At 37.6% G+C, this 24,531-nt stretch overlaps 1 protein-coding gene across 1 annotated transcript in view; it reads right to left on the reverse strand.

Moving 5' to 3' along the window:
- Positions 1 to 24,531, reverse strand: part of DNAH8 (dynein axonemal heavy chain 8) — a 326,150-nt gene that overhangs the window by 204,232 nt on the left and 97,387 nt on the right. Inside the window, exons 31-35 of the mRNA XM_089918797.1 lie at positions 22,691 to 22,804; positions 19,957 to 20,019; positions 16,423 to 16,523; positions 13,096 to 13,233; positions 12,693 to 12,933 (exon numbers count right to left, since the gene is read on the reverse strand). Of these exons, the coding sequence (XP_089774923.1) occupies positions 12,693 to 12,933; positions 13,096 to 13,233; positions 16,423 to 16,523; positions 19,957 to 20,019; positions 22,691 to 22,804 (657 nt within the window). The remainder of the gene's footprint in view (positions 1 to 12,692; positions 12,934 to 13,095; positions 13,234 to 16,422; positions 16,524 to 19,956; positions 20,020 to 22,690; positions 22,805 to 24,531) is intronic.

Genomic DNA, 24,531 nt, shown 5'->3' on the forward strand with positions numbered 1-24,531 from the left:
TAAAAATAATTATGTTTAGGATGCTCAAAGAGATAAATGAAGAAACTAAAAATTTGAGATTTATAGGCTTGAGAATATATAAAATATTTGAGAATATATGTAGATTTAATAATCTATAAATCTAAGAATCTATAAAAAGGACAGAAAAAAATGCAGAAATGCAAAAAGAACAGGTGGTCACAAAAGAAAAAGAACTAAGTTCTAGATCAAGATGGTGACATAGGACGATACTGAACTCACCTCCTCCCATGGACACACCAAACCTACAGCTACATATGGTTGAGCAAAACTAGTTGAGCAGCTCTAACACATTAGGTGAACAAGGAAAAACTCACATCAAAACTGGCAGGAGAAGCTGAGACAGAATCTCATGTTCAGCCCCGCTCCTGGCACAGGGACCCACAATCGGGAAGGAACCCACAGACCAGAGGTTCTCCCTGAGGAGCAAACGATTTGAACTCCACATCGGGCACCCCAACTTTTAAGACCTGTACCTGAGAGGTGAGCACCCCAAAATTCAGGGCTTATGTCCATGAGACCCACAAGGCCATAGTAAACTGAGAAATAGTTCTTAAGTGGTTTGTGTGTACTCAACCAACCCAGGGCCCAGCACAGAGACAACTGACTAAAAAGCACCTAGGCCTTCTGTGAAAAAAAAGGCCTATTTGTTTAACATGCAGATATACCCAAAGAGACTCACAACAAAACACGTAAGTAAAGTGTCAAAAGTTAAAGACAAGGAGAGACCTTTAAAAACAGCAAGAGAAAGACAACTTGTTACATGCAAGGGCACCCCATGAGACTATCAGCAGATTTTTCAGCAGGAACTTTGCAGGACAAAAGGGAGTGGCACAATACACTCAAAGTGCTAAAAGAAAAAACCTGCCACCAAGAATACTGTACATGGTGAAGTTGTCCTTCAGAACGGAAGGAGAGATCAAGAGTTTTTCAGACAAGCAAAAGCCTAAAGGAGTTCATCACCACTACATGAGTCTTCCAAGAAATGTTAAAGGGACTTCTTTAGGCTAAAATGAAAGGATGCTAATTGGTAACAGGAAAATATATGAAAGTATAACTCTCACTGGTAAAGGGAAATAAATAGTAAAGTTCAGAATAGTCTACCCTCAGGCCGGCAGGTTGGAAGGCTCCAGGAATGGGCAGCCAGTGTGTGCAGGAGTGAATCTGCGAGCTGGCCAAGCTGATTGAAAAATCAAGCCTGCACCCTCCAAGCTGCACTATTACAATTGGGAGCCAAGCCTCAACCAGAAGTCCCTGAAGAAATTCTACAAAAGCCATGTGGCTGACAGGGTCTTGGTACTCCGGCAGGGTGTCAGGCCTGAGCCTCTGAGGTGGGAGACCCCAGTTCAGGACATCAGTCCACCAGAGACTTCCCATCTCCACGTGATATCAAATGGTGAAAGCTCTCCCAGAGATCTCCATCTCAACACTAAGACCCAGCTCCACTCAATGACCAGCAAGCTACAGTTTTGGACACCCTATGCCAAACAACTAGCAAGACAGGAACACAACCCCACCCATTAGCAGAGAGGCTGCCTAAAATCATAATAAGGTCACAGACACCCCAAAACACACCGCTGGATGCGGTTCTGGCCACCAGAAAGACAAGATCCAGCCTCATCCACAAGAACACAAGCACTACTCCCCTCTACCAGGAAGCCTACACAAGCCACTGAACCAAGCTCAGCCACTGGGGGCAGACACCAAACAAATAGGAACTACGAACCTGCAGCCTGTGAAAAGGAGACCCACAAACACGGTAAGTTACGCAAAATGAGAAGACAGAGAAACACACAGTAGATGAAGGAGCAAGGTAAAAACCCACCAGACCAAACAAATGAAGGGGAAATAGGCAGTCTACCTGAAAAAGAATTCAGAGTAATGATAGTAAAGATGATCCACAATCTTGGAAATAGAATGGAGAAAATATAAAAAACTTTCAACAAGGACCTAGAAGAACTAAAGAGCAAACAAACAATGATGAACAACACAATTGCTGAAACTAAAAATTCTCTAGAAGGAATCAATAGCAGAATAACTGAGGCAGAAGAATGGATAAGTGACCTGGAAGATAAAATAGTGGAAATAACTATCGCAGAGGAGAATAAAGAAAAAAGAATGAAAAACAATTGAGCACGGTCTCAGAGATCTCTGGGACAACATTAAACACACCAACATTCGAATTATAGGGGTCCCAGAAGAAGAAGAGAAAAAGAAAGGGACTGAGAAAATATTTGAAGAGATTATAGTTGAAAACATCCCTAATATGGGAAAGGAAATAGTCAATCAAGTCCAGGAAGCACAAAGAGTCCCATACAGGATAAATCCAAGGAGAAACACGCCAAGACACATATTAATCAAGCTATCAAAAATTAAGTACAAAGAAAAAATATTAAAAGCAGCAAGAGAAAAGCAACAAATAACATACAAGGGAATCCCCATAAGGTTAACAGCTGATCTTTCAGGAGAAACTCTGTAAGTCAGAAGGGAGTGGCAGGACATATTTAAAGTGATGAAAGGGAAAAACCTACAACCAAGATTATTCTACTAAGCAAGGATCTCATTCAGATTCGATGAAGAAATTAAAGCCTTTAGAAAAAAGCAAAAGCTAAGAGGACTGAGCACCACCAAACCAGCTTTAGAACAAATGCTAAACGAACTACTCTAGGCAGGAAACACAAGAGAAGGAAAAGACCTACAATAAAAAACCCAAAACAATTAAGGAAATGGTAATAGGAACATACATTTCGATAATTACCTTAAATGTAAATGGATTCAATGATCCAACCAAAAGACACAGACTGGTTGAATGGATACAAAAACAAGACCCATATATACGCTGCTCTACAAGAGACCCACTTCAGACGTAGGGACACATACAGGCTGAAAGTGAGGGGATGGAAAAAGATATTCCATGCAAAGGGAAATCAAAAGAAAGTTGGAGTAGCAATTCTCATATCAGACAAAATAGACTTTAAAATAAAGACTATTGCAAGACACACAGAAGGACACTACATAATGATCAACAGACCAATCCAAGAAGAAGATATAACAACTGTAAATACTGACACACCAAACACAGGAGCACCTCAGTACATGAGGCAAATGCTAACTGCCATAAAAGGGGAAATCGACAGTAACACAATCATAGTAGGGGACTTTAACACCCCACTCTCACCAATGGACAGATCATCCAAAATGAAAATAAATAAGGAAACACAAGCTTTAAATGATACATTAAACAAGATGGACTTAATTGATATTTATAAGACATTCCACCCAAAAAGAACAGAATACACTTTCCTCTCAAGTGCTCATGGAACATTCTCCAGGATAGATCATATCTTGGGTCACAAATCAAGCCTTGGTAAATTTAAGAAAATTGAAATTGTATCAAGTATCTTTTCTGGCCACAACGCTATGAGACTAGATATCAATTACGGAAAAATATCTCTAAAAAATACAAACACAGGGAAGCTAAACAATACACTACTTAATAACCAAGAGATCACTGAAGAATCAAAGAGGAAATCAAAAAATACCTAGAAACAAATGACAATGAAAACCCGACAACCCAAAACCTATGGGATGCAGCAAAAGCAGTTCTAAGAGGGAAATTTATAGCAATACAATCCTACCTCAAGAAACAAGAAACATTTCAAATAAACAACCTAACCTTACACCTAAAGTAATTACAGAAAGAAGAACAAAAAAACCCCAAAGCTAGCAGAAGGAAAGAAATCATAAAGATCAGATCAGAAATAAACAAAAGGGAAATGAAGGAAACAATAGCATACATCAATAAAACCAAAAGCTGTTTCTTTGAGAAGATAAACAAAATTGATAAACCATTAGCCAGACTCATCAAGAAAAAAAGGAAGAAGACTCAAATCAGTAGAATCAGAAATGAAAAAGGAGAAATAACAACTGACACTGTAGAAATACAAAGGATTATGAGAGATTACTACAAGCAACTATATGCCAATAAAATGGACAACCTGGAAGAAATGGACAAATTCTTAGAAATGCACAACCTTCTGAGCCTGAACCAGGAAGAAATAGAAAATATCAACAGACCAATCACAAGCACTGAAATTGAGACTGTGATTAAAAATATTCCAACAACAAAAGCCCAGGCCCAGATGGCTTCACAGACGAATTCTATCAAACATTTAGAGAAGAGCTAACACCTATCCTTCTCAAACTCTTCCAAAATATAGCAGAGGGAGGGGAGAAAACACTCGCAAATTCATTCTACGAGACCACCATCACCCTGATACAAAACCAGACAAAGATGTCACAAAGAAAGAAAACTACAGGCTAATATCACTGATGAACATAGATGCAAAAATCCCCAACAAAATGCTAGCAAACAGAATCCAACAGCACATTAAAAGGATCATACACCATGATCAAGTGGGGTTTATCCCAGGAATGCAAGGATTCTTCAATACACACAGATCAATCAATGTGATACACCATATTAACAAACTGAAGGATAACAACCATATATCATCACATTAGATGCAGAAAAAGCTTGCGACAAAATTCAACACCTACTTATGATAAAAATCCTCCATTAACTAGGCATAGAGGAAACTTACCTCAACATAATAAAGGCCATATATGACAAACCCACAGCCAACATCACTCTCAATGGTGAAAAACTGAAACCATTTCCACTAAGATCTGGAACAAGACAAGGTTTCCCACTCTCACCACTCTTATTCAAGATAGTTTTAGAAGTTTTAGCCACAGCAATCAGAGAAGAAAAAGAAATAAAAGGAATCCAAATCAGATAAGAAGAAGTAAAGCTGTCACTGTTTGCAGATGACATGATACTGTACATAGAGAATCCTAAAGATGCTACCAGAAAACTACTAGAACTAACCAATAAAGTTGGTAATGTAGCATGATACAAAATTAATGCACAGAAATCTCTTGCATTCCTAAATACTAATGATGAAAAACCTGAAAGAGAAATTAAGGAAACATTCCCATTTACCACTGCAAACAAAAAAATAAAATACCTAGGAATATACCTACCTAAGGAGACAAAAGACCTGTATGCAGAAAACTATAAGACACTGCTGAAAGAAATTAAAGATGATACAAACAGATGGAGAGATATACCATGTACTTGAATTGGAAGAATCAACATTTTGAAAATGACTATACTACCCAAAGCAATCTACAGATTCAATGCAATCTCTATCAAGCTACCAGTGGCATTTTTCACAGAACTAGAACACAAAAGGGAAACACAAAAGACCCCGAATAGCCATAGCAATCTTGAGAAAGAAGAATGGAGCTGGAGGAATCAGGTTCTTTGACTTCAGACTATACTACAAAGCTACAGTAATCAAGACAGTATGCTACTGGCACAAAAATAGAAATATAGGGCTTCCCTGGTGGCGCAGTGGTTGAGAGTCCGCCTGCCAATGCAGGGGATACGGGTTCATGCCCCGGTCCAGGAGGATCCCACATGCCGTGGAGCGGCTGGGCCCGTGAGCCATGGCCGCTGAGCCTGCGCATCTGGAGCCTGTGCTCCGCAACGGGAGAGGCCACAATAGTGAGAGGCCCGTGTAATGCAAAGAAAACAAAAACAAAACAAAACCAAAAAAAAAATAGAAATATAGATCAATGGAACAGGATAGAAAGCCCAGAGATAAACCCACGCACCTACGGTCACCTTATCTTTGACAAAGGAGGCAAGAATATACAGTGGAGAAAAGACAGCCTCTTCAATAAGTGGTGCTGGGAAAACTGGACAGCTACATGTAAAAGAATTAAATTAGAACACTCCCTAACACCATACACAAAAATAAACTAGAATGGACTAAAGACCTAAATGTAAGGCCAGACACCCTAAAACTCCTAGAGGAAAACACAGGCAGAACACTCTATGACATAAGTCACAGCAAGATCCTTTTTGACCCACCTCCTAGAGAAATGAAAAGAAAAACAAAAATAAACAAATGGGACCTAATGAAACTTAAAAGCTTTTGCATAGCAAAGGAAACCATAAACGAGACGAAAAGACAACGCTGAGAATGGGAGAAAATATTTGCAAATGAAGTAACTGACAAAGGATTAATCTCCAAAATATATAAGCAGCTCATGCAGCTCAGTATCAAAAAAACAAACAACCCAATCCAAAAATGGGCAGAGGACCTAAATAGACATTTCTCTAAAGAAGATATACAGATTGCCAACAAATACATGAAAGGATGCTCAACATCACTAATCATTAGAGAAATGCAAATCAAAACTCCCATGAGGTATCACCTCATACCAGTCAGAATGGCCATCATCAAAAAATCTAGAAACAATAAATGCTGGAGAGGGTGTGGAGAAAAGGGAACCCTCTTGCACTGTTGGTGGGAATGTAAATTGATACAGCCACTATAGAGAACAGTATGGAGGTTCCTTACAAAACTAAAAATAGAACTACCATACGACCCAGCAATCCCACTACTGGGCATATACCCTGAGAAAACCATAATTCAAAAAGAGTCATGTACCACAATGTTCATTGCAGCTCTATTTACAACAGCCAGGACATGGAGGCAACCTACGTGTCCATCGACAGATGAATGGATAAAGAAGATGTGGCACATATATACAATGGAATATTACTCAGCCATAAAAAGAAATGAAATTGAACTATTTGTAGTGAACTATGAACCTAGAGTCTGTCATACAGAGGGAAGTAAGTCAGAAAGAGAAAAACAAATGCCATATGCTAACACATATATATAGAATCTAAAAAAATAAAAAATAAATGGTTCTGAAGAACCTAGGGGCAGGACAGGAATAAAGACGCAGACGTAGAGAATGGACTTGATGACACGAGGAGGGGGAAGGATAAACTGGGAAGAAGTGAGAGAGTGGCATGGACTTATATATACACTACCAAATGTAAAATAGATAGCTAGTGGGAAGCAGCCGCACAGGACAGGGAGATCAGCTCAGTGCTTTGTGACCACCTAGAGGGGTGAGATAGGGAGGGTGGGAGGGAGATGCAAGAGGGAGTAGATATGGGGATATATGTATATGTATAGCTGATTCACTTTGTTATATAGCAGAAACTAACACACCATTGTAAAGCAATTATACTCCAATAAAGATGTTAAGAAAAAAAAAGAATAGTCTAATGTTGTAAAATGTGGTGGGTTCATTACTTATAAATCTAGTGTGAAGGTTAAAAGACCAAATTAGTAAACATAACTAAAACTAGAGCAATTTGTTAATGGATACATAAGAGAAAAAGATGTAAACTGTGACACCAAAAACAAACTGTGGTGGGGGGAGTAAAAATGTAGAGCTTTAGAATGCATTCCAACTTCAGTAGTTAGCAACTTAAAAGAGACTGTTATAGGAACTTCCCTTGTGGCACAGTGGTTAAGAATCCACCTGCCAATGCAGGGGACACGGGTTCTATTCCTGGTCCGGGAAGATCCCACCTGCTGCGGAACAACTAAGCCCGTGCACCACAACTACTGAGCCTGCACTCTAGAGCCCGTGCTCCACAACAAGAGAAGTCACCACAATGAGAAGCTCGCGCACCACAATGAAGAGTAGCCCCTGCTCACCGCAACTAGAGAAAGCCCGCACACAGCAACGAAGACCCAATGCAGCCAAATAAATAAATAAATATTTTTAAAAATAGACTGTTATAAATACAAGTTTTTTTATGTAAGCCTTATGGTAACCACAAAGCAAACACCTAGAGTAGATAGTAGATCCCCAAAAGATGAAGAGAAAGGGACCTAAGCATACCACTACGGAAAAATCATCATATAACAAAGGAAGAGCACAAGAGAAGAAGAAAGAAAGAAAGGAATTACAAACAGCCAGAAAACAATTAGCAAAATGACAAGTACATAACTATAATAATTATTGTGTATGTAAATTGACTAAATTCTCCAATCGAAAGACAGAGAGTGGCTAAATGGATAAAAAAACATGACCCATCTATCTGCTGCCTACAAGAGACTCACTTCGGATGTAGGGCACACATAGACTGAAAGTGAAGGGATGGCAAGAGATATACCACACAAATGGAAACCAAAAGAAAGCTGGAGTAACTATACTTATATCAGACAAAACAGGCTTTAAGACAAAAACCAAGACAAAGAAGATCATTATGTAACAATAAAAGGGTCAATCCAAGAAGAGGCTTTAACGTTTGTAAACATTTATGCACCCAACATAGGAGAACTCAAATATATAAAACAAATATTAACAGACCTAAAGGAAGAAATAGGTAGCAATGTAATAACAGTAGGGGATTTTAATGCCCCACTTTCATCAATGGATAGATCACCCAGACAGAAAATCAATATGGAAACATTGGCCTTAAACAAGTTAGATCTGATGAGCTTAACAGACATATACAAAACAGTCCATCGAAATGCAACAGAATACATATTCTTCTCAAGTGCACATTAAGCATTCTCCAGACAGAGCATGTTAGGCCACAAAACAAGTGCTAATAAATTTAAGAAAACTGAAATCACCTCAAGTATCTTTTCTGACCACAGTGGTATGAAACTAGAAATCAATTACAAGAAGAAAACTGACATATTCACAAATATGTAAAGATTAACCACATATTTGGTTATAAACAACCAAAGAGTTGTTCATATCGAACAGCCAATGGTTCAAATAAGAAATCAAAAGAGAAATCAAAAAATACCTTGGGACAGATAAAAATGGAAATACAGCATACCAAAACTTAAAGGGATGCAGCAAGAGCAGTTCTAAAAAGGAAGTTCATAAACATAAACCTTACATTAAAAAATAAGAGGGATCTCAAATAAACAACCTACCTTTATACTTCAAAGAATTAGAAAAAGAAGAACAAACAAAGCCCGAAGTTAGTAGATGGAAGGAAATCACAAAGACCAGAGTGGAAATAAATGGAGCACAGACTAAAAAGACAATAGAAAAGATCAAGGAAACTAAGAGCTGGTATTTTAAAAGATAAACAAAGCAGACAAAACTTTAGCCAGACTCACCAAGAAAAAGTGAGGGAGAACTCAACTAAATAAAATCAGAAACCAAAGAGGAGGCATTACAATTGATGCCATACAAATACAAAGGATCATAAAAGACTACTATGATCAATTATACACACACGAATTTGACAATCTAGAAGAAATGAATAAGTTCCTAGAAACATGCCACCCACCAAGACTGAATTATGAAAAACCAGAGAATCTGAACAGGCTGATTAGTAGTAAAAGGAGATTGAATCAGTAACCAAAAACCTCCCCCAAAAACAAAAGACCAGGATCAGATGGCTTCACTGGTGAATTCTACCAAACATTTAAAGAAGAATTACTACCAGTCTCCTCAAACTCTTCCAAAAAAAGAGAGAGAACACTTCTTATTTTATGAAGCCAGCATTATCCTCATACTAAAACCAGACAAGGACACCACAAGAAAAGAAAATTACAGGTCAGTATCCCTGATGAACATAGATGCAAAGATTCTCAACAAAATATTAGCAAGCTGAATGCAACAATACATTAAAATCATACACCATGATCAAGTGGGATTTATTCCATGAATGCAAGTATAGTTCAATATCCACAAACTAATCAATGTGATGTACCACATTAACACAATGAAGCATAAAAATCATATGATCATCTCAAGAGATGCAGAAAAAGCTTTTGACAAAATTCAACATCCACTCATGATAAAACCTCTCAACAAAGCAGATGTAGAAGAAACATACCTCAACATGGTAAAGGTCATATCTGACAAACCTACGGCTCACATCATACTCAATGGTGAAAAGCTGAAAGCTTTTCCTCTAAGATCAGGAACAAGACAAGGATGCCCACTCTCACCACCTTTATTCAACATGGTATCTAAAGACCTAACCAGAGCAATTAGGCAAGAAAGAAATAAAAGGCATCCAAATTGGAAAGGAAGAAGTAAAACTGTCCGTATTGGCAGATGACATGATATTACATATAGAAAACCCTAAAGATGCCACCAAAAACCGTTAGAACTAATAATTCAGTAAAGTTTCAGGATATAAAATCAATATACAAATATCAGTTGCTTTTTTTTTTTTGCGGTACGCGGGCCTCTCACTGCTGTGGCCTCTCCCGTTGCGGAGCACAGGCTCTGGATGCGCAGGCTCAGCGGCCGTGGCTCACGGGCCCAGCCGCTCCGCGGCATGTGGGATCTTCCCGGACCGGGGCACGAACCCGTGTCCCCCGCATCGGCAGGTGGACTCTCAACCACTGCGCCACCAGGGAAGCCCCAAAAATCAGTTGTATTTTTATGCACTAATAATGAACTACCAGAAAGAGAAATTGAGAAAACTATCCCATTTACAATTGCATCAAAAAGAATAAAATACCTAGGAATAAATTTAACAAAAAGGTAAAAGACCTGTACACTGAAAACTATGATACATTGAGGAAAGAAACTGAAGAAGGCACAAGTAAATGGAAAGATAGTCCATGTTCATGGGTTGCAAGAATTAATATCATTAAAATGTCTACATCACCCAAAGCAATCTACAGTTTCAAAGCAATACCTTTCAAAATTCCAATGGCATTTTTCAAGAAATAGAACAAAAACTCCTAAAAATTTTATGAAACCACAAAAGACCCCATAGAGCCAAAGAAATCTTGAGAAAAAGGAACAAAGCTGGAGGCATAATGCTTCCTGATTTCAAACTATATCAAAGTTATAGTAATCAAAAATGTATGGTATTGGCATAAAAATGGAGACAATGAAACAGAATAAACCCACATATGTATTTAATTAATTCATGAGAAAGGAGCTGGGAATATACAATGAGGGAAGGACAGTCTCTTCAACATATGATGCTGGGAAAACTGGATAACCACATGCAAAAGAATGAAACTGGACCACTATCTTATACCATACAAAAAATTAACTCAAAATGGACCAAAGACTTGAACATAAGACCTGAAACCATAAAACTCCCGGAAGACAACAGAGTTGGTAAGTTCCTTGAAATCAGTCTTGGCAATGAGATTTTTGGGCTTGACACCAAAAGCCAAGGTAACAAAAGCAAAAATAAACAAGTGGGGCAGCATCAAACTAAAAAGCTTCTTACAGCAAAGGAAACCATATACACAATGAAAAGGTAACCTACTAAACAGGAGAAAATATTTGCAAATCATAACTCTGATAAGGGGTTAATATCTAATATATATAAAGAACTCTTACAACTCAATAGCAAAAACAACCGATTTGATTTTAAAATGAGCAGAGGATCTGAATAGGCATGTTTCCAAAAAAAACCATACAAATAGCCAACAGGTATATGAAAAGGTGCTCAACATCACTTATCACCAGGGAAATGCGAATCAAAACCACAATTAAATATCACCTCACATCTGTTGGAATACCTATCATCACAAAGACAAAACTTAGTGTTGGTGAGGATGTGGAGAAAAAGGAACCCTTGCATGGAAATGTAAATTGGTGCAGCCACTATGGAAGGCAGTATGGAGGATCCTCAAAAAATTAAAAATAAAACTACCATGTGACCTAGTAATTCCACTTCTGGATATTTATCTGAAGAAAACAAAAACACTAACTTGAAAAGATATATACATACCCATGATCATTGTAGCATTATTTGCAAGAGCTAAGATGTGAAAACAACCTAAGTATCCATCAATGGGTGAATGGATAAAGAAAATGTGGTATATTTATATAAAATGGAATGTTATTTAAATGTAAAAAGAAGGAAATCCTGCCATTTGTGACAACATGGATGAATGGACTTTGAGGGCACTATGCTAAGTGAAATGAGTCAGACAGAAAAAGACAAATACCATATGATCTCATTTATATGCAGAATCTAAACAAAAACAGAACACCAGAAACATAGATATATAGAACAGATTGGTCATTGCCAAACAGAGTGGGTAAAATGGGTGAAGGTGATTAAGGAGTACAAACATCCAGTTATAAAATGAATAAGTTCTTGGGATGTAATGTATAGCATAGTGACTATAGTTAATAATACTGTATTGTATTTAAAAGCTGCTACGAGAGTAGATCCTAAAATTTCTCATCATAGGAAAAAAATTGTAACTATATGTGGTGATGGATGTTAATTAGACATATTTTAGTGATCATTTCACAATGTATACATATATTGAGTCATTACGTTGTACACCTGAAACTAATATGGTATAGATTATACCTCATTTAAAAGAAAGGATTTGATGCAAACACTAAGCATAGAAAAAGGAAAAGAACCAATTAAAAATCTTAAAAAGGAAAGATATAATAATTTTAAATATTTAACAGACTAATAGTAAAAAAGCATAGAATTAGAAGTTTGAAAAATGTTCTGAGAAATTCATCAAGAACACAATACAGAAATAAACAGAATTTTTTAAATGGTGGTTTAGTTAAGGGACAAGGAGGATAGACTGAGGAGCTCCAAAACTAAAATATTTCAAATAATCATATTATTTCCTTGAGTTACAGCATTATTTTGCAAAATCAAGGAATGTTCAGGATCATTTCAAGTTTTGAGAGTGCATTACACAGGGCAATCAATACACCCTCGAATAACATGTTTATTTGTACAGTTTTCAGAAAAGAAAAAGGAAAGATTCTTTAATAGATCATTTGTAAGACCTTATAATCTTATGTACCTCAATGTCATCCTTATTTTTAAGGAGTGGTGCTTCCATAATATTTCTAAGACAAAAAGAATCCAATTCCACATCAAATGGGGTTCCAGTTAACTCAGAGATTCGATCCCAGTGTCTCTGTTTCATTGCCTTATTGGTCATCATTTCTAGTAGAGGACATGACTCACTGAAATCATCAATTCTTTTTTTCAGATCCAAAAAAGCTTGCCAATCTTTAAGTCCTTTTGGCAGTTTATGACATCTTTCAGAAAAAAAAGAAAAAATTATTTCATCTGCACATTTCTTTGAAGAAGGTGTTATGAATATACAGCAATATATCAGAGGATAAATTCATTTGTGAAATACCTATGGGATCCTAAGATAGGCACTATAAACAGTTAAGTTTAATTCAATTGAAACGCACCTGTTTTGAAACTCCTGCAGTTCTGCATTAATTTTTTCAATGTCTACATCTCCCCAAAGTATTTCATAATAACCACTAATATTGCCCATTACAGTATCATATAGTCCATACAGCTTCTGCAGCAAGTTGAGTTCCTTTCTGGAAACCAAATAATCAAGTCATTACATAACATATATTTAAAAAATAAATTCCATTATTGGATAGGAAGAATTCATCTAATCAAATTATTTCACATATTATGTGTATCATATCTTATGTACACCAACACGCATACACTCCTGTTGGTTTCCAAACACTTTATTAAAAGCTCCATCAATTAAAGTTTATAGCTTTCAAATATTCCAGATTATACTATGACATGACATTAACAAATGGTTTGATTATTACAACAATACCAATCATTGCAAACAATCTGACCAAAATTTGTTAACGTGATCAAAGATAAGGCTAAGGTTTTATTTGACTTTTTTCTTTCAAACACAAGCTAGATTTTTATGATTATGTCTGCCTTTTAAGTCTGACTTTAAACATCACTTTCCTAACAAAAGCTTTCCCTCATGTGCTCAGATGGAGTTATATCCAAAACAAGAATAAAAGGAGGGATTCTGGGTCCAAGTAAAGGAAGATTTCTTCGTGTGTAAAACACCAAAAATTGACCACTCAACAGAGTTTGTGGATTCTCCCAGGAATTCCTCAACCCTTAGCATACCATGAGGGTCCACTGAATCCAATTTTAGTTTTTTAATTTTATTTCTTGAGCAGCTCTAATTTTTTGTAAGGATTGAGAGTTACGTTTATTATTTATTATAGATAATCAGCAACCAAAGATAAATTTGCTTATATTTTTGATGGAGTAAAACTCATTCTATCTTGTGTTGACCTAAAACAAATAGACTGCCAGTTGTTTCTCCGGAAAAAAATGTGTTACTCAGGATCAGTAGAAAATTGCAATTCTGGGTCTGCAACCATGGTGAGCCATGTGCAAGTCCCCAAATGGCAAGGGAAGGAGAATAGGAAGTTGGAGGGCTAGAGTAAACAGAGTCCATGGGTTTTCACTGGCTGAGTTGTTGCCAGGAAAGAAGAGGAGTCTTTCCTCTTGTTGGGCTCTGCTAATGTTGCAGAGCATGAAAGCTCCCCCTTCTTGTCTCCTGACTCTATTTAATTGAGGTTTCTGTTTATTAATTTTTTTACTCTTGCAATTACCAAGATGCACAGGACCTTTTTATAAATCTAAGATACATTCTGGAATCTTAGCTATTTTTTTTCAGTTCTTGTTTCATTTTTCTAATTCATCATCCTAGAAATTATTTCATTTCCCAATTAAACTAAAAATGACTAAAATAATAAGAAAAATGAATGATGAAATCTCTTATAAAGAGATGATGCAACAGTGAAAAAATAATCACTACTGCATCGTCCTTCAAATTTCTTATTGTGTTGCTAAAACGTTGCATCATCTTTCAAGAAAGTATAAAAAAGAACTCTAGAGACACCATTTTTGTAGTCTTTTGATTTTTGTTTATTTAACTTTCACCTAATACAGTTAAGAATTCAGTACTTTTCATCTTCTACCTAAAACAGCAAAAGAATAAAATTGACAAAGGAAGGTGCTTCCCAAGTATTAAACAGAAAAGAGACAGAAAGCAATGCTCTGGACTCTAATTTTGATAGTGAAACTGATTGTGTAAGTGAAATCTCAGACTTTTGTGTCTTTACATGATAACCTAGATGGATTTTTTAAAATTCAATAATGTATGAGTGAAAGATATATTTCAATAGGGGCAAGGGCTGTATCACGCAGTATATTGCAACAAGAACCTAGAGCATCCCATTTTGTGAAAAAGGTAAGTGACAGTGTTCTTTCATTATTTATATGTTTACATAAATTTTATTTGATATATTCCACAAGAAGAAAAATGTTGAAAGGAGATATGTATTCAAAGGAAATAGATGATGCAGAAATGAAAAAGTTAACTGATCATTCAAATTTAAAAGTAAAGATTTTTGTATTTATAGTGCAAAAAAGATGGTGAACAAAATTATGACTGAGTTTTCAACAGTTTTGAGCTTTAACAATGCAAGTGCAAGAAAAAACATAAGTAATGAGAAGCTAGAAGTTATTGAAGATGGATTTGAAACCTGGAATCACTGTTTACAGGGTGGATATGCTCCAGGTTCATACATGACAGCTGATGAGCTGCATTCAAAAGTTGGTCTCCATTTCGTGTACATACGTCTTTAAACCAGGACATTATGGAGTAAAAGTTTGGCTTTTCTCTGCTTAAATTCTCATTAAATTTTCTAATAAAACTGCTTTTCACCATTCCTTTATCCTTACTTCTGAAAAGTATTCATAATTACTTAAAAACATAAAAAATTAAAAGGGTCCATTGGTCCAGAAGGTAAATGAGAATGATTAGTTTTCCTAGAATACCGCAGGTCAAAATCAAACACTGATTCTCAGACTGGGTGTGCAAAAGAATTAACTAGAGAGTTTATAAAAATGCAGAATTGCTAGGACCCCATCCCAGAGATTCTGATTGAATGTCAGGGGAAAGGACCAGACATCGGCAATTCTAACACAATTAGTAATTGGGTTAAGCTTAGCAAATGCCTATTTTTAGGAAAAAAAAATACAAACCATCTTCCCTAAATGGCTGAGGAATTCATTTCTCTTCAGACAATTTTAGGTACTTTGTGCCATGACATTTTCATGCTGGGATTTTGAAACAAGTCAACATAAAGTTCTAAAGCCAAGATGCTAATAAGCTAACACCACTGTTTTAATTTTGCCTTTGAAGAAAGTTATATTTAACATTCTACCAAAATATACTTGGTTAAATCCTAGATACACTGTTTAAAAGCAACTGTTACTCTTTAAAATCAGTTAAGTTCCTTGGCCTTCAATCTCAATGAATTCTATGCCTACCCAATAGGGAAAAGCACTTAGCATAAATGCAGTAAGAAGGAAGCAAGAGCCGAGCACGGCTATTCCTCTAAGTAAACAAAAGTTATCCGAAGTTGCAGTGCTTCTGTACAATTATTGACACTATTCAAAATCACGAAAAGAAAAAAAATAAAGCACAGGCTAAATATAGGCCATTAACGCCCAGAATTTTTGCAATGTATTTTCTGCTCCCCTAGAACATGTATTTTGTATATGGAGACTGTGCATCCAATGAGTCAGGAATAGCCAGGAATGAGGGAACTATTTAGGAGTTTTCCAAGCCAGACTCTTCTCTGCATGATGAAGGATTTAATGATGACATGATTCTTCTAACGGACAGTTAATTATTTATAATAAACTTGTTCAATTTCTAAACTTACCTAGTTTTGTGTAAAACCTCATAGTCAGTCACAGGCAACCCAAAAAGTTGTTCACCAGATGAATATGTAACGAATTTCCTCCACAGATCATCAAAATTGGCCTATAAAAGGTTTTTAAATTATAGTAAGATGTAATAAATTCAGAGCCCATTAAAGTAGAACTCATTATAATCGGAATAAAAGCTACATTGAAGTTTATTGAATATTATCTATGAAACAAGGATTTGTGAAGCAAATTTATGCTGATACAAAGCTATCAGAGGAAAAGTTAAGCGTTTAGGAAATTAACTTTCAAGCATTCTGAAAGTAATCACTTTATGTAAAATTATTTCCTTAATAAATTAAGTGGTCCCCAGACTTACATTTTCAAGTTCCCATAAATACATCTGAAAGTAATGAAACTGCATTTTTAAAATTCTATAATTCAGACTTTTCTATTATTTTAGCCTGGTCATCTCTCTTACACGGTTCAAATGAGTGAAGCATTGGTATAATCCATTCAACCTTGCTTTCTCTACAAGCAAGTCTATAAAATAAAGAATTCCATTTTAACACCATTTGAAATAACTCAATTTAAATCAGCAAAGTTAATGTTCAGGTCTTTTGAACTGGAATTTGAATCTCCTATACTTAGAATGCTAAGTATTAACAGTGTTAAAAGCACAAAAGCAAACAGAAATTATTCACTTGTGACAAGATATGTGTGATCTGCATAAATGGTATAACATATCAATAAGGATCCTAAATTCCCAGTCCTGGAAACTGTCTGTCATCAGACCTCACAGTGCTCAGATAATGAAACAGATCTGACAGATACAGTAGCACATATTACAGGAGCCAAATCAGGAAGGTGTGAAGATGCAGGAGGAACTCCAACGAATTCTTCGTTCCTAGAGAGGAAGAGCCATTTTGCACTTTTTATATTCCTTGGTGGTTAGTATGGTGGTTACTCAATAAACGTACTGAACGAAAAGTCCATGGGACTATGTGGACATTAGGAAAGGACAAAACGAAAACTTCAAAGTTAGCATACACTTAAAGGACGACATTTAAAATCTTGGGGTTTTCTTTGTGGGTTTTTTTAAAATTAATTTATTTATTTTTGGCTGCATTGTGTCTTCGTTGCTGCGTGCGGGCTTTCTCTAGTTGCAGTGAGCGGGGGCTACTCTTCGTTGCGGTGCGCAGGCTTCTCATTGCGGTGGTTTCTCTTGTTGCGGAGCATAGGTTCTAGTCGCGTGGACTTCAGTAGTTGTGGCACGCGGACTCAGTAGTCGTGGCGCACGGGCTTAGTTGCTCTGCGGCATGTGGGATCTTCCCGGACCAGGGCTTGAACCCATGTCCCCCGCACTGGCAGGCAGATTCCTAACCACTGTGCCACCAGGCAAGTCCCTAAAATCTTGCTAATGTCATGAAGACTCCTGATGAATGCCAATCCCTCACCCCTTTTTCCACTCAGGTCCGAAATAACGTAAAAAGCACCAGCCAAACAGGAAACAAAATGTCAGCTTTGTCAGCAGCCAAGTACCCAGTAACTCCCCAAATCAGAGTAGAGTTGCATCAGAAAACACCACTGGGACCTGAGATGAGGCTCCTGCTTCTTCCCCAGATCTAGATCTTGGGTACCTGCTTTGGAGGGGGTAGGGAGAACACCTGCTTTTGAGGAGCGTTAGGTCTGCAAATCTGACCCCCAGCCATATATCCAGCCAGTTGCTCGGCAAACAGGCTGCTCAGCTTACAAGCCCAGGCAAAGGCAGAAAGAAGGTACAAGGAGGCAAAAGATGGGCCCTACATTGCCTTTTCAATGAAGTGAACACACCCCTAGTAAAAGGGTGGCTCATTAAAGTCCCAGTTGTTGACTGATACATTGATAACTCCCAAGGGAAAGACAAGGAAGGGAGGCGTCTATCTTCATAATATACCCAGGCTCCAACCACTTTTCATCAACGCCAACGTCACCACTCTGGTCCAAGTTACTATCACCCCTCCCCTGGAATATTGCAATAGCCTCTTAACCAGTCTCCCCGCTTTTAGCCTTGACTCCTAATAATCTATCCTCAACGCAGTAGACAGGCTGGCCCATGAAATCATAAGATCATGTCACTCATCTCACTCAGAGTCAAAGCCAGTGCCCCTCGGGGGCTGGCAAGGCTTCTAACAGTCTGTCCTCTCCTTAGCTCTCTGGACTTATTGCTACAACCATCTCCTTGCTCATTCTGTTCCAGCCGTGCTAATCTCCTGTTGCTTTTCTTACGTGCTCTTACTCAGGGCTTTTGTACTGCTCTTCCCCGGCCTGGAAAGCTGCTCCTCCAGATAAACTGCCTGGCTCATTCTCTCACTTCCCCAGGTCTCTACTCAAATGTCACCTCTCAAGGAGGCCTTCCCTGGAGACCCTATTTTAAATTTCACCTCCACTTTACATACACATGCCCTAGCACTTTATGCCCCTTCCCTGCCTTTTTCTTCCCTTGGCACTTATCACCATCCAACATTACTACCTATTGCTTTTGTTGCTGAGAGGTTCCTCTTGGCTCAGCAGGCAGCCACCACGTCAGCCTTAGTCCTGGCTCCTCCAGAGAGGAAGGCCTCTCCCTGGGACCCTGGCTCCAAATCTGAGGACTTCAGGTAGTAAAGGATCAGAGTTTCCTCCAGGGTACAGCATAAAGAGCTGGCAAGGGTGATGGGAGGAGCTGGTTTTAGTCCAAGAGTGATGGCCACAGTTCTGGAGAACCCCAACAATAACATGGGACTAGCCTTTTTATCTGAGGAGAACATATTTAGGTGAAAGGCTTGTGCCTGCTGCATCCCACGAAAACCCTTGCCGGCACAAGGGTTATCTTACAGAAATCTACTGGGCCAGACCTACCCTCCTGCAATCAGGCAGCAGAGACATTGGGCTCAGGACAGATGATCTTGTCTACTTTGCATAAGTTTATTCCACTAGGGACCAGCTGCAATTCCTGCTTGCTCCAATGATCCTGAAGAAACACTTTTCTTATCAGGGTATGGCTTTCCTATTTTAAAACACGCAAATCAAGGGAGATGCTTGAAAATTAGATGTCATATGAAAAATTCCAGTTGGTTATGATGGAAAAAGCCTGAACTACCCCTACCAATCTCAGGAGAACCTGCAGTTTAAGAGGTTCCATCCAAACTGATTGAACCTTTCTGGCAAAAGTGTGCATGGAACCAACCTGAACCATCCATGGAACCTCCGTATAAAGCAACAAAAACAAGATTACTGACTACTCCATTTATTTGGTTTGGGGTGAAAAACCCAATCATCAAGAGATATGAAGTAACCTCCAACATAGGTAAAGGAATAGTTAGAAATACCTACCCAGTATGTGGCAAAACTAAAGTATAAATTACAGAAAGCCTTCATATGGCTAGATTTGCTGGAAAACTTGGGTATTCCTAGTAAAGAAAACACTGGTTTTTGGACAACAGCTCTATATTTCCTGGTGGGATGACTGTGGAAGCCACCTAAGTATAAATGCAGGGAATGTAAATGTAACCAAAAAAATGTAGTTTTACCTGAAATATCTGTAACCTGTTGCTAGCTTCTTGGGGTGGTATATTTGGAACCATGGGTCCTTCCTGTAATGAATAATATAATCTGCATTTTAATCCCTAATCACATGTATTTATCTATTTATTAGGTTTATCTATTATTTCCTTTTAAACAAAAACCATGATTTTTAATTTATATGATCTAATTTTGTCCTGTACATGAAGTTTTCATTTATTTTTTGCAACAGGTTTATTGAGATATAATTCACATATTATACAATCAACTCATTTAAGATGTACAATTCAACTGTTTTTATTATATTCACAGACTATGATAACACTCAATTTTAGTATATTTTCATCACTGTAACTTCCATTCATTTTTTAAAGGACCTTGACACAGCTAATAAAAAATGTGATTAAATTACATCCTATATGAAGTTCGTAACACAAGAGCTCTGTTTCATTTCATTTATGATTATAAATGATGATGCTGTGGCTGTGCATTAGAATAACTGAGATAGGGCTCTGAGAACAACCTTCTTTCAAGAATAGTCCAGCCCAATATGGAAACAGAGACACACATAAGGTTGAATACTTGGAAGAAGCAGAAGGCGGTCTCTGGTGGCCATGAGCCAGAAAACAGTTGCAAAAAAGATCCCAAATGGTCTGTACAATCATGAATATTATAGATATGCTAAATAATATGCAAGACTGCCAGTGTAATAGAATAATAGAGCAATAAAATGTTGACTAATCAAACCTAAAAGAGATGTTTAGTACACATTAAAAAGAAGTGTTATATAAAAGTATGACATTAGAACACTCCCTAACACCATACACAAAAATAAACTCAAAATGGATTAAAGACCTAAATGTCAGGCCAGACACTATCAAACTCTTAGAGGAAAGCATAGGCAGAACACTCTATGACATAAATCACAGCAAGATCCTTTTTGACCCACCTCCTAGAGAAATGGAAATAAAAACAAAAATAAACAAATGGGACCTAATGAAACTTAAAGCTTTTGCACAGCAAAGGAAACCATAAACAAGACCAAAAGACAACCCTCAGAATGGGAGAAAATATTTGCTAATGAAGCAACTGACAAAGGATCAATCTCCAAAATTTACAAGCAGCTCATGCAGCTCAATAACAAAGAAACAAACAACCCAATCTAAAAATGGGCAGAAGACCTAAATAGACATTTCTCCAAAGAAGATATACAGATTGCCAACAAACACATGAAAGGATGCTCAACATCATTAATCATTAGAGAAATGCAAATTAAAACTACAATGAGATATCATCTCACACCAGTCAGAATGGCCATCATCAAAAAATCTAGAAACAATAAATGCTGAAGAGGATGTGGAGAAAAGGGAACACTCTTGCACTGTTGGTGGGAATGTAGATTGATACAGCCACTATGGAGAACAGTATGGAGGTTCCTTACAAAACTAAAAATAGAATTACCATACGACCCAGCAATCCCACTACTGGGCATATACCCTGAGAAAACCCCAATTCAAAAAGAGTCATGTACCACAATGTTCATTGCAGTACTGTTTACAATAGCCAGGACGTGGAAGCAACCTAAGTGTCCATCATCGGATGAATGCATAAAGAAGATGTGGCACATATATACAATGGAATATTACTCAGCCATAAAAAGAAACGAAATTAAGTTATTTGTAGTGGGGTCAATGGACCTACAGTCTGTCATACAGAGGGAAGTAAGTCAGAAAGAGAAAAACAAATACCGTATGCTAACACATATATATGGAATCTAAGAAAAAAAAAATGTCTTGAAGAACCTAGGGGTAAGACGGGAATAAAGACACAGACCTACTAGCAAATGGACTTGAGGATACAGGGAGGGGAAGGGTAAGCTATGACAAAGTGAGCGAGTGGCATGGACATATATACACTACCAAATGTAAAACAGATAGCTAGTGGGAAGCAGCCGCATAGCACAGGGAGATCAGCTCGGTGGTTTGTGACCACCTAGAGGGGTGAGATAGGGAGGGTGGGAGAGAGGGAGATGCAAGAGGGAAGAGATATGGGAACATATGTATATGTATAACTGATTCACTTTGTTACAAAGCAGAAACTAACACACCATTGTAAAGCAATTATACTCCAATAAAGATGTTAAAAAAAAAGTTATAGAAGTAGCGCCAAGGGCTTAAATTATCTTATGATTTCAGATCGATTGTGACCACTAAAAGAAAGTAGAATATTTTAGGGTACTATATCCAACTTCTGAGTTTAACTTCAAAGAGGTCGACCATTAATCAGTCATTATACCAGATTGAATAGTCTGTGGGACTGACCAAGGATGACATTTATTTTTTATGTTCAGTGACCCTTTTGGTTCTCTAAGAGTTAGTGGGGAAAAAAATCAGTTGCATAACCCTGGCATTAGGGCATTTATAGTTTCTTACAGGCTTCCAACAACTGTATTACACTTTAATTATGAGTATTCTGGTCTTGAGAAAGGACAAAAGCAGACTTTGTTCCTTCCACAATTTCCAAAGTTGTTGCTCCTTTTAGCAGTTAAATCTTCTCTCTTTCTACATGAAACATGCTTAAAGGACGAGCTATCCCCCCTTTTTAATAGCTGCAAATATGCAAAGATAGCCTCTTACATACAATGTACAAATCACAGTGTATTTCTCAGGGTTCATTACTTTCACCTCATATAAACATACCACCAAACACATCTTAACACACAGCATGCAACACTTAAATTACCGTCTCATATGCTTCTGCAAAATTCATTACATCCTCACGAAAAACTTCCACGGATTCTAGTAGACTACTTTTAAACTTTAGCTGCACATGAACTAGTTCATCTTGTACAGAAACCTGGAATAAAAAAGAATATTCAATGTGAGAGAGAAAGTAATGTATTTAAATGAAAACTACAATTTTACTCCAGCAAGTTTGTTATCTCACAGATGTACTGTATGAACAAGGATGTCTCTGCAATGTTATTTGTTAAAAAAAAAAGGAAAGAAAAACACAGAAATAAACAATCCAAATGCACCATCAAGAGACTCAGATCATTCTAGTTCATGATCCAAGAGGCAAAGCTATCTAACTGCAGTTAGGAAAACATTTTCTGGCTGACCCAGTTCAGGCCAAGAAAACAGTTACTACTGTGGGCCCAGTCTGAGTCACATGCTGTCTCTGGGACCAGGCCACAGTCTGGGATTAACAATTTCTAGTAGGTTCACATGGTTCCAATAATTGGAGCAGTTCCCTCTAAGAAAATGATATTACTCTTGGTTTAAAAAAATAGCAAATATGTCTTCCACAATGGTCTTCAAAGCTTCTGCTTAAACCTGCATTCATAATAGTTAGCACTTAACTCATGTTTTCTCTCTGCCAGGCTCTTTACATATGTTAACTCATTTAATGCTCACAACCATCCTGCGTGGTAAATACTAATATTATACCCATTTTACAAGTGAGAAAACCGAGGCCCACAGAGACTAACTTCCTCAACGTCCTAGCACCAGTATGAGACAAGGTCAAGATTCAAAACCTGGCAGTGTGGTTCCAGGGCTCTTGCTCTTAACTGCTCTCAACAATAGCATCTTTCTGGGTTGGCACATATACTGCTTCAAGCTTAATAATGGTGACTGTAGCAAAGACTGGGTCAGTAGGTTTAACACTAACAGAGAAATGGCAGAAAAACCCAAGTGAATCTGTTAAATTGAACAATAATAGAAAACTGGGCTTCACTAAATCTCAACAGAGGGCTCCCCATTTCCTTGCTAAGACTCACTGTCTAGACTAACCAGCAAGCACTTTTCAAATTAAGTAATTAGTCAATATTGAACTTAAATAGAAATAAGCATTGAAAAAGTATTTTATGTACATCATCTCAAGCCTCATAACTGCATGTTTAAAAGCTTCTAAAATATTCCTAAAGGGCCACATGAAGAAACTGAGAAACAAAGGTTATTAACTTGCATATGATCACCCAACTGGCTGGTGGCAGAGCCAGAATCACAAGTCATGACCCCAAATTCAGCTCTGTGTCCTTGCTACTGTGCCTTGCTTCAATCTCAGTGACAAATCTTTCCATAAACAGGAAATTTTAAGCCAACATTAATTAATTAATATTCAATAAAATTTTTTAGTATAATTAAAGAATCTGGACCCTCCCTTGGGGTTCACTTCTTTTTTTTTGCAGTAGGCGGGCCTCTCACTGTTGTGGCCTCTCCCGTTGCGGAGCACAGGCTCCGGACGCGCAGGCTCAGTGGCCATGGCTCACTGGCACAGCCGCTCCGCGGCATGTGGGATCTTCCCGGACCGGGGCACGAACCCGTGTCCCCTGCACCGGCAGGCGGACTCTCAACTACTGCGCCACCAGGGAAGCCCCTTGGGGTTCACTTTTAATGGCTAAATATTTACCAACTTCAAAAATGCTTAGAGAGAGATTTATAGCTATAAACGCCAACATTAAAAGAAAAAGACCTCAAATCAGTAACCTAACCATCCACCTTAACAAACTAGACAAAGAAAAACAAACTAAACCCAAAGCAAGCAAAAGGAAGAAAATAATTTAAAAAGAGCACAAATAA

The sequence above is a fragment of the Delphinapterus leucas genome, chromosome 10 (assembly GCF_059928025.1).
Source record: "Delphinapterus leucas isolate spDelLeu-1000000601 "Yukka" chromosome 10, BTC_Dleu_Yukka2, whole genome shotgun sequence".
In the NCBI taxonomy this organism is placed as follows: domain Eukaryota; kingdom Metazoa; phylum Chordata; class Mammalia; order Artiodactyla; family Monodontidae; genus Delphinapterus; species Delphinapterus leucas.